Genomic DNA, 12,084 nt, shown 5'->3' on the forward strand with positions numbered 1-12,084 from the left:
TGCTGCCGCTTTTCGAGCTGGGGGGGGGCCAGAGTTGGGAACCATGCTCGCGCCAAAGCTTCTTATGAGCCAACCCCAGCGCGGCTACTCTTGGAAGCAATTTTTATTTCAGATTGTGCACGCTCGAGATTACACACTCCAACAGAGAGTCCTTGTGTAGCTGTATAACACAAGCATGCCCGAGCCAAAACCGCTGAAAACTGCAGGATCACGACGGCCACCTTGACTCTTCGGCAAACTTCTAGGCAGAGACTGCGAGTGGATTTGTAGGTAGAATACGAGCAGCCACTATTGCGGCCCATTCGAAACGGCGGGAGACGAAATGGCGGCAGAACAAGGACCCGCCATGGACAGAACGAGTGATCCCTTGGAAGCCTTCTGGAAGCCTTCGCCAAACCCGCCCAGCCCACTTGGTGGGAGACGTCGTGGGTTTCGATACTACGGAGTGGTGCCTTCGTACAGTACTGGCTGCTTTAGAACGCAAGAGAGGCCACACCCCCCGGCAAATTGGACGGGCTACCAAATCGGTGGGAGCGCTTAAGAGTGGCTGGAAATGGCCTCGAATCTATCCATCGGTTCAAGCCCGAAACGAGAAAACCCGGTGCCGAATTGCCCTTCCAGTTGGCCTCGACTCTGTTACACCCCTGCCCAGGACGTGTTACGGAGCTCACTGGTCCGACAGCTATTGTGAAAACGTAAAAGTGCCTATATACTACCAAGCAATATTAAAGAATAGCAGCAGCAGTATACTCAGCAGCGCGTACTTACCTTTGCCCAGGGTCTCAAGCTCATACAGACGTTTCCATAGATTGACATCTCCACGACTTGGCGAGCAAGTCCCCTAAGCAGGGGTCTCTGGCTTAAGGAGGCGCCATAATAAGCACAGCCGCAAGGTGGCATGCAGCGAGCATATCGAGATGGTGTTCTGTCAAATTTTTCTCATATAGCCGTATGTAGCAGTTACTGCCCCCATGATCCCTGGAAGATATTCGGTCTCCATCGCCGGTCAAAGAACGAGTATGGATGGTCGTGTCCCTCTCTCTCTCCATACAAGTCAAGTACACGCTCGGGGAACTACTGTACCGAATTCACCGGCGGTGGAGAAGAGGGCGTGTGTCTCGGAAACCACCAGACACGCTCAACCTCAAGCAAAAGACTCCATATTTTCGCAATGAACGGACGGCCTGTGATGGGAGACACCAAAGAAGTGTCATGACACAGTTCAGCTGTCTGTGCTTGTTAGTTAGCCTGCCTTCCAAATGCAGGAACCAGCAAAGTTCGCCGCCGCATGGACGCCGGCAAGGCCGCAGTAGCTTCATTAACGATTCCGCTAAAGAGATGGAGATGTTCTTCACCACGTTTTTCTCTCGTTTGGACGGCGAATGTCTCAGTGGCGCGCCACATGGCACGGCTCGTAACGGTAGCGGTAAGATTAGGACAGAATGTCCTGGGGCCCTTTGGCACGCCGTTAGTTGACAGCTAATTCCGGTCGAAAGCACATGTAGACAAGAGACAAATCAACTGCCCTAAACAGAACTGCAAAACAGGATACGAGGTCACAACAAACTCTGAATCGCGAATTTGACATGTCCACCCCCTGTATTTCCGCCAGCATTGAAGGGCAAAACAGAAAAGAAAGCTAGAAGCAGAAAAAATCTTCGAAGGAGCTTTGACACATCCCCACATAGTCTTCTTTTTTCGACACCGTTAATCACCAGCAACTTAGCCTCTACCCCTTGGTACCCAATCATTCCCTTCGGACCGCTCCCTTCGTCGCGTTCTAAAGCCCCCTCAATGACATAGTGAATGAGTAGTTGAGCTCATCTGTTGACAGCTTGCGGCTCGCCCGATGGCCTGGGACTCAGTATCGCGTCTCGAGCTAAAGTATTCTCCACGCCGCATTGTCTCAAAGGGTCTCATGCTTGTGGCTATACAGATTCATGCAATCGTGCTGAGAGTCGTCACTGTCGCCGCCGCATGTTTCATATTACTGGTCGTGGTCACGGACCGTCTGACTCCAAAGTCAACAGCAGCTAATGGCGCCGATATCAATGGCATCATAGGCAGACAAGACAGGTACTCAGGTAGCTGCAGTCATCATCTTTTCCCACTTTGATATTGCCGTAACCGGCATGGATGTCCTGTGCCGGAAACTGGTGGCTCCCTCCCTTAGCCCGGCCCCATTGAAAAGAATCTGTATGGAACAAATGAAAGAGCCCGCAGAATTTCATTAGTACTCGTTACAAGAGTGAGGTCGGTGTCCTTTCAGATGCGGAACAATCCGAAGCTTGTGACTACAGAATATTGAAAGATTGACATTGAAGATCCCCAAGGGGGCTGTCGCCCATCCAGGCACGAGACCCAGCTAGGGGTGCAAGTCGGCCACAGCATTGCGTCTACAGTACGTGTAATTGCGGCTCGAGCCAATCACTGGCGTCACCGACTGCTCGTCTCTGGGATTTTCCAGGATGCACAGCTGGTTGGTTGCAAGGGCCGAGAGTGATTTTCTGGGGGGCAGAACGCAGGGCCCTGACGTTCCAAGGACGCAGAGTCTGTAGCAGCGGTTCTCGCCCGGTCCTCTGCTGCGAACAGCCTGTTTTTTCTCATGGCCTTGTTGCATGAACACGGAGATGGGCGTATACTTGTACATGACATGACGCGCATGAACAAATGTCACTTGCACGAAGCACTGGCTTCTGTTTCTGCCCCAAGCTGTAGATATTTCCAGGATGATGACAGTTCCGCCGCTGCACGGAATGAAACAAAGACGCGATTCCGCTGCGAACGGGCCTCGCACCGCTATTTCGCTCAGGCAAACAAGAGCATTTCCCTTGTCGATACTAAAGGTGCTTAGCCCCTGGTAGCGGCCGAATCTTACGACCGAGCAGAGCTGCTCTCCACTTGTTGACAGGACAGCTCCAGAGACTCGGCCAATAGCCTGCGTGTGAGGCAAAGAAGAAACGGCTAAGCTGTCAAGCCTGTCTCTCTCTCTTCTGCCTCGCTCCCTCTGTACCTATCGCCATCATGTAACTACTGAAGATTTCCAAGCCTCTAGCGTCGGTCGTGCGGACAACGTCCTGGGGGAGGGATTCTATCCTCCCGGCCTAATCGACGGCCACACGCCACCAAGCCGCAACAAGGCAGTAGTGGATAGACGCCGAGTTCTTATCGGTGAGCCGTTGATAGTATGCACCCTGATGGGTTTGTTTTTTTGCGGATTGCCTTTCCCTCGTGACAGCCTCCAAAGCCCACCTGTGGTTGACGCCTTTGCAGAGGCGCTGATGGCATATCCCGGCTCATTGGCTGCGTTTGGGTCTCAGCACCACGACGACGGGACGGCGCGCGGGTGGAAATCCCAGTTATAGCAAGCAGAGGAACTTTGTCGAGCCCTATTGGCAGTGTTGGAAGCAGCAATAAGTAGCACTGCTTGAAAACTCGTCGGCTTTGGACCGAGACCGGGGACATAGCGTCGTATTTCAAGAAGCAGCAGACCGAATGCGCCAGCGGCCCGAACAATGGCTTGCGGGAGACTTGCGGAAGACTCGCGGCGTCTGGCACCCCGGCGTGCTGTATATTCTTTTCACCCTCTTTCTCTAAGCTTCCCGTTGTGCAGAGATGAGAGTCTTGTGCTATCGCTGATACGCCAGCATTTTAAAAAGCCTGTATACAAAGTAAAATGTCGTCTGTCATAGGGGATGCTCTGGAATAGTCGCTGCTATCAATCTAGAATTGCATTCTGAGAGCCGAGATCGTATATAACAGTACGCCTTACAAGGAAACCCTCCGACAGTGGAGTGCATACTCTAGAAATAGGGCCTGCATTCACAGGCGAGTGGCAATCTTACACGGCCAAATTTAACATGTTGCCAGCGGCTTGCCTGGAGCGGCAATATTATGGGCTCAAAAAATCACTTATTTTCCTGTTAAGCGTGCGGCGTGCTTTCTCTACATATTACTAACGGGGATTGAACACTATCACAGAAAAGTCGAATTTGCCGATCCGACTTGCCGACGGGAAGTTTCTTCGAAGAAACGTAGGATGTTCAAAGCTCGCATGGGCGGCAGCCAGCCCTATTGCTGGGAGTAATGTACGGCTGGTTCAACAGCCCAAGGAGCCAACCTTGTTCAGAAGAGAGAGAGCTTCCGTAATCAGGTGTGTGTATACTAATACGGCGCAAAGGCCCCAACGAGTCATACTGTCCGGCAAAGAGGGAAAGAAAATTTTTGCCAAAGAAGAAGTCGGCATTGACATCAAACTTCGCTTGGGGTTAGTTTCAAGTTGGACGCAGCAAGCGGGCTGCCAAAAACAGCTATCCAGATGGCTTTCGCTTTTGACATGGCGGTAAGAATGGAAGCGTCATGCAGAGATCCTTGTAGATGCAGATTGACGTGTGCATGCATGCCCTATTACTTACTCCATATTACTGTACATGCACCCCATACTGGTTCGTATACGAGCAAACGAGTGCCGTATTCCTGCGCAACTTGCAGAAAGACTTCGACTTTGAGTCTTTGCATATAAAGCGTTCCGTGTTTCAATACCTAGCTATCTTTGGCAGCTACTTGCCTGATTGTGGTAAGTAGTGGAGGGATTTTCATCAGAATCCACAACCAAGGTTGGCGAAGATGTGCGGTAGTCGTGGTGGCAACCAGTGGTTGGTCGATCGGTGCATGTCTATGTAAAGACACAAACATCATGTGCGACAATCTTGGGTTTCGCTGGGATGAACGGAGGGAATATGTTTACAGTTGAGCGTGAGCATGGAGTGAATGTGATAGACTATTGTTCTCCGCCCGGGCCAACGTCTATAGAAGTCGGGCGGATGATTAGTATTTCTACCAATGAAAGTTTGCGCGGCTTGCTTCAAACAAACATCAGATGAAAGCAAGTTATTAATCAGGCTGGTATATGCTTTAAAAAGTAGGATGAAATCGCTCCAACCTGTGGAAGTGAGCATGGGCGTATTAACGACAGTGAGCAGGATCTGGGTGTTGTGGCAATTCCATGTCATGTACTCTGTAGATGTGGTGTATATATCTTTTCGGCTGTCTTTTGGGTTGCTCTCATACTTCGAGTTTCTGGTGTATCTATGTAGCTGTCTTATGTTCTAGCTAACAGTAGTTCCACTGTGTATTCTTTTGCAAATGGTCAGATATACAGTCAATTACTGCCATGTTCCAAAACTCTGGCCTGGCGAGGCTTCTACCTTTTGTAACAGGCAACCAACATTGTAAATGATCATGCCATCGATTGCAAGTACCTCTGTGTTGGGCGATGATGCGACCGAAGTTTGCTATGCCGGCTATATGTATGTTTGAGACCGCCTCATCAGTAAAAGACACCACAGCAAACATACCACAATAGCAGGAACCATGAGACATTTATTATTCTCTCTACCAGTTGAATGCTTGAAACAAGTGCAATTTTGGGCAGAATAACCTGTGGCAAATATCTTTGCAACTTCATATACAATCACTGAGCAAGTATAGAGTCAATCCATCCTGCGCCGGTAAACTGTATATACATAAATGTTTTCCCATTCTCCGCCTATGTTATAGATAACTTCATGATTCTTGCAACTCAACTAGCGAGGATGAGTATGTCCATTTGCATTGATAACAACTTGGCTGCCTTCAGGTTTTGCCACATCCCAACGTCCCTCGCCACCACTCGCCAATGCGCGCTTGCAACTTGAGTCCACCAAATAAACGAGCACGCCTCAAGCTGCTAACTTTGGTTATTTGGATAGTCTTTCGACTTTCTTGTATCCAGGATACCTTTGCGCGTATAATTCCTAGGCTTTAAGCTTACTCAATCCTCAACAGAGATATATAGCGCTGAGGATAGACGCTCAAACTCATACATTGTTTGGCATCCTACACATACTGGTCACTGTAATTATCCTTCTATATCATCTGACCAAGCTTTATTTTGTCATGTTTCACTCGGTTACGAGAATACCTTCCGCAAAGAGGTTTACATGAAGTCGAACGGGTTTGTATAACACCCTGTAGCTATGTTGAGGAGCCACAGTGAAGACCGATTTGGTGGGCTACGCGAAAACTGGCAACTCTCGTAAATCTCTTTAGACAACAATCTCCAAAGTTACTATCATAGAAGATTGTATGACAGACTAAAGCGCTTCTTACCCCACCGCCAAGATTTGGTAAAAAGTCGGAAAAAAGGTTCGATGACTTGGTGTAGTATGGCGACCTGTCGCCGAAGAAAGAAGTAAATAGTAATTTGACGATCACTTTTTCCACATACATATTTACAAAAATATTGCCAATAAGAGATTATACTAAATCTTAATCTTATGTGTTTCTCTCTTCATAGCTTGCGTAAAGGGGGTTTTCCCCCTCTTGAAAGCTTTCTTGGTCTCAAAAAAGGAACAATGTTTGTCTATTCTTACAAGCCGGATAGGATGTTATTCAATGACATAAAACTCCGTCTAATTTGCAGTATATTATTTTCCTGAGACTAAATAGGGATATTGAGGTACTTCAGCACAACAAATAAAGCCCGCATTATAACTTCTAACGCCTGTCACGTGGCATATACATGTTTGAAGATGGATGTTAAAATAACAGGAGATGCACAATTGGTCAACATTTTTAACATGCATTTAGAGATTTGTATCAATTATCTAGGAGACAGCTATATCGGAAATAGTCACCATGTTGACTTAAACGCTCATGTGCAGGTGAGTTCCATGGCAGAGTGATAGTGGCCGTGCACGATCAACGGTGGGATAATTTTGCACGAATAGTAGTCTTACTGCCATTTGTTATTCCTATTGTAATAATGCGTCATCATTTGCTCTGATTATAAACGATAAAAAATAATATCCCATTCTAATATTCTGGGGTCAACATATTTAAACAAGGCTCTCGGCGGTATAAAGACCCCCGAACCAGCATCTTCCCGTAAGCCACCCTTGGTTCGCTTGTCGCTTATGGGGTGTTTAGTTGAATCCTAGTTTTCGTAAGCTGTAATACTCCGTGGGCAGGTTATAAATTACTCCGTAAATCGTGCTATGTGGCGATCCTGTGAAAGGGATGGGCTACTGGAGTTCAGATGAAGACTCATAGGGTGTAGCTTGGACCGAGTAGGTATTAGATAGTTCTGTGCCAACCAAGAATTACGGCCTAAAGGACGATCCTCCTTGCCCACGCCTCTTCTCCGCCTCCTTTCGTCTTTGCGTCGTTTCTACTGGCCCGCTTGCACATGTTGGTTGAGTCACGGGAAGATTCCGTTAGAGACTGCTGTACTTTGTAATCCTTCTTCACTGCTAGGCAATATCCCTCCACCCTTCTCTGTGCCCCCAAAATCTGCGGGATCCAATTCGGTCAGCGAAAACTGGCTCTCGGTATCTCCCAACTCAGCCATGTGATTATGAAGTCCATAGGCACTATGCCTATTCTAGGGCACGGGCTGCATGCTCCGTGAAATGCCCCCACAGTCGTGATCTTGGGAAGGGTGTGAGTATGCGTATAATTGATACAAGGTTGTGTGTTGGCGAGGCCGTTGCTGCAGGCATCCAGTGCTTGCTGGGTGGCGGAAATATTCACCTGCGGCGGCAGCCTCAGTCGTAACTCGCAGACGGCCCACTATCAGGTATTGAGACCGGGCTGTTCTCCTGTAAGGACATGACAAAGGCGAAAGCCTTGCATGCAGCAGGTGGAATATACTTGGGGCTGTAACAATGTACTTGTAGCGGTAACCGTTTGCTAAAGGGATCTGCGATCTCCGCAGCGAATATAGATAGGTCTAAGTTTATCATTCTCCAAGAATACCTATTCGGCTGAAGCGGCTAAGAAAACACGAAATGTACTTGCTCGACAGTGATACGTGCAGAATCTTAACTGTTCTTAGAACTTCGTGGATAGGCCACGATGGAGAAATTTCTATACCTAAAACTCCCCTCCAAAGTAAAGCATCTGGCCTTTGAAAAGTACAAACGTCATGATTAGACTTGACTATTACTGTAAAAGCGCTCTTATTTTTCCTTTTTTTAAGCTGCTTACTGAAAACCGATACTATTCCAAATAGAACACACTCCGCCGACGGGACGGTTATTTGTGGGCAGATCACTAAAATTGCCGCTCCATGAGTGGGCATCCTTTTTCTTTCCTTTGCTCTTAATTATTAGCTCGAACTGTGCTCTCTGAGCAAAATGCGTGACATTTCCTCCTAAGTACGTTAAGATAATAGCAGTAGCCTTTCTCAGATATGACCTGTTTTTGAATAGGGAACTCAAGAGCTGAGAAAGCGGATATAGTTACCGACTTGCCAAATTTGGCTCTTCAAAATGGGCTAACCCGCGCGCTGGCCGCAATCAGCAAGTCTTATAACGCGTGAGATTCACCTGAGTTGAGTTTGTCAAATGAAGTGTGAGATGTGAGACCGTCTGCAACCCGCCGATCCTGTGCTATTTCCGGCCGGACAATATACAACTACGGACGACTTTGTGCGGCTCTCATTAGCGTCTAGCCGTTATGTAACGATACTGATCAGACGGGCGACCGTCAGCCCTATGCAGTGCTGCGTCTCCACGTTCAAGATAACGCTGCGTATTAGTGACAGTTACCTGATACTGCTGCTGCGAATAGTTATCCCGTAACTGCCCTATTTGCAATAATAATCCCTAAAGAGGTCGAAAAAATGGACCGACGTGGGCTTTGTTCGTCTAATTTGGTGATGCAACCTGCTCGTTACATCATTGCCCGAACTCCTGGGACAGATTTTGATAATCTTACTTACATAAAGCATCTTGACGTATAGGTCGAAAGTTCACTGATTCTTACCCTCGATGAAACCTCTGGCATGCCTCGGCACCTAGTGGAGCATCTCGCTTGTGGAAAGAACGGCCTTCTGATATCCCGTGTCCCGCTGTGCTGACACACTCTGCAACTGAAAATTTTCGCAGAAGTGTTGTTTCGCTATCCTATCGGATACGAGACTATATACGAATGCATCGGCTACATGGCTTAGATAGGTAGGTAGTAGAAGTAAAGCAGCTAGCTTTGATGAGCACTGCCGTTCATGGTGCGCTATGGACTGAGTCGTATCCTTTCTAGAGCGAATAATGATTTGATTGATCTACATTCGTTTCTCTTAGCAGCGCGTATACATATGTTACCAGAGCTCAACTGACTACCCATACCCATTCCAAAATGCTTCCATATAGAGCTACGATGCTGATCATATTTCGCATCCTGAAAGTGATTTACCTACCGTTACTGCATTCTTTGAGCTTTCTCTTTTTCAGTGTCGTTTTTACTGTTGCTTCGGTTACGCGACCATGAAGATCTGAGTGCGTAGCACCCGGTACGCAATAGTATCTGGGACCGGCTGTACAAACCAAATAGCAAACATTGCAGCCTGAGCAATCACAGCGATACGGCCTCCTCCATTGAGACGCTTTCAATGCTTGCCTTTTTTTCTGATTCTTTTCCGCATCGTTCCATAACAGAATCTGGACATGATATTGAGGTTTTATAAGCGCGTCATAGCAATAAGCTTTCTTGTAAAGCGCTATAGTTTGGCTCTCGTCCTAAATACTCTTGAAGCATTTGGAGCTGATCTGAATGACTTCCCCCGTATTCCAAAACTCCGTAACGGAAACGATCCCATGCGTCTCGGCTGTGTAGATCTTTTGCAAAGTTTTCTTGAAAAACATCTTGGGCGTATGCTAGGCAGCTGGCAATAGTAGTTGTGTCAATTTCCACAGTAACGACTCATCAAGAATAGAGCTGAGGAAAAAATCTTACCTTAGATAGCCATAGTATCCCATATCATATCCGCTCACGAGGTGGCCGAATGTCGCGTGTTCATGGCCAATGGCCCGTGAACAAATCATATCTAAGCCTTCGATCTCTTCTCGCAGGTCATACCAGAGCTTTCCCAAGTCGACTTGTTCTATCTCTTCGTGCGTTTGAGGAGTGTGGATTTTGAGATCAAAAAGTGAAACAACCCTGTAAGATTAGAGATATGTACATTGAATAGTTGCAGTGTATAAATGAACAAAAGACTCACAGAATGTGCAACAGCCTGAGACCACGATGTGTTTTTCTGGACTTGACGATTGATTCAACTAGATCATCTGGTATCTGAGCAGGTGGATCTGGTGCTTCAGGATACTTTTCATGCCACTCAGATAGGTACTGTTCGTCGAGAAGCGTATAATGGCAGCTGAGATACTTCAAAATCTCGCGATCCCAGCACCAATTCTCCAATAATGTACTTGGCATCTCTCCGAAATCCACGGGAAGTTGAGTGCCATGAAATCGTGAGAATTTTGTACGAGAGATTAGGTCGTGCATTCCGTGGCCGAGTTCTAGATATACAGCATGTTACTCTCTGATGTCTCATGATTAAATCTCTGGTGTAACATCATACCATGAAATAATGTTACCACCTCTTGGTGTTTTAGTAGCACGCAATTGGACTCATTTGAGCGTGGAAAGCTACACATAAGCACCGTAGCCGGGAAGTTTCGAGTTCCGTCTGGTTTCAAATATCCCTAAAATCGATGTTAGCTGTCAGAGAACGCTTAGCTACGTTAAAATCTTTACTTACACTTTCAATATTAACATTTTGCGAACCCTTGTACTTTTTTTCGCGCCACAGGATATCGAGATAGAGGAATCCAATAAACCTACTTTCTTTATCATCCCAGGCTTCCCAAACTTGGACATCTTCGTGCCATATGCAAGCTGGATCTAAGAGATCTGAGGGAATCTGTGTGAATTTGAGACTAAGAAAGGACTCAAAAAGCCGCAACATTGCTAAAACAGTGTGCTCCAAGGGAAAGAACTGCGATATTTCTGTGTCGTCAATTGACGACCGCAAGCTGTGAATGTGCTTGTAGTATTCAAGGTCCCAGGGATAGAACCGATCATTGTCGGTGAAACCATCGTCATTTGCATCGTTCTCCATCAGAAGACGATGCTCATCACGGACTTGCCGCAAAGCCTGTAGTTCCTCTCTTCCATGTGGGACTAGCGATCGCTTCAGTTGTTCGAGAAATTTCTGCACATATTCTATTGATTTGATGGCACGATTCTGGATACGGAAAGACCCATGATTGTCATATCCCAGCAGCCTCGCTTGAGAATCTCGCATGCTAATGATGCTTCGAAGAATGTCCACGTTGGCTGGAACTTTTGCCTCCTCTGCCAAATACATTTTTTTGCGCGTTTCTGCTTTATGGGCTCGAGCTATGATTGTTTTATAGCCACCGTTTGCAAAAGGAACAAATCGCTTGCCTTCGTTTTCATCACTCCCCACGGTCCAGCTCTTTATATCAGATTCTGAGACGCCGATCAGATCCGCTTCGTCAATCCACAAGCCAGCGCTATTGTTTCTCAAGTTATTATTATACTGCTTTCGTAATTGGTCAATCACAGATCTTTTGCTCAGATATTGCTTGATGCTCCTCTCATCGGCCAAGCCATGGCCAGCAGAAATAAAATCGCGTAGCTTTGACTGGATCCAAAGCCTTGATTCTGGATCCAATTTTTCGTCTTTATCAGCGGCCGCTCGCAAAAGTGCAAAGAGATCTGTTCGGCTGGTCCAAGTGGTAACAGCATTATTGTACAGCCTGCCTGCTGCGTCCACTGCATCATGTGTCTCTTGATCGGGTGCAGCATAGCTAAGTAGCCATATCATTCCGAGTTGACCCTGCGTCTCATCTGCGACCTCTGCCCATGGTTGGAATACGTTAGCAAAACAGGCAGAAGACTGAGTGACTGTATTGATTATATTTTCCTGCATATGGTGAAATTTGGAAATGATCATCTTCATCGCTGGGACGATCTCTGATGGAGCCAAGACTGAGGGCGGACGTGGCTTGTCCATTTTACTGAGTTCCAATAAAGTAACGAGAATAGATAGGAATCACTACTAGGGGATTAATAGTTGCGTATATTTTACTACTTCAACCATAATTATTCCGTTACTGTATCGAGAGAAGAGGGGAAGCAGCTGGTTTGCGGCCTTTTATCGCTGTGTTACCCGCACTATCGCCGAAAGTCATAAGGTCCTAATGAATCTCATTATGGCCTTTCAATTTTTTAACA

At 46.9% G+C, this 12,084-nt stretch overlaps 1 protein-coding gene across 1 annotated transcript; it reads right to left on the reverse strand.

The window, feature by feature from the left end:
- Positions 1-9,510: 9,510 nt before the first annotated feature.
- On the reverse strand, positions 9,511-11,863 carry TGAM01_v204493 (hypothetical protein; the record flags this gene model as incomplete). The annotated part of the gene is made up of 5 exons (XM_018807732.1): positions 9,511-9,703; positions 9,775-9,978; positions 10,040-10,340; positions 10,403-10,526; positions 10,583-11,863. 5 exons carry the CDS (start codon positions 11,861-11,863, stop codon positions 9,511-9,513), a joined length of 2,103 nt encoding a protein of 700 aa, XP_018659070.1.
- Positions 11,864-12,084: the final 221 nt, after the last annotated feature.

Source organism: Trichoderma gamsii (genome assembly GCF_001481775.2).
Source record: "Trichoderma gamsii strain T6085 chromosome Unknown Scaffold_13.2, whole genome shotgun sequence".
NCBI lineage: Eukaryota > Fungi > Ascomycota > Sordariomycetes > Hypocreales > Hypocreaceae > Trichoderma > Trichoderma gamsii.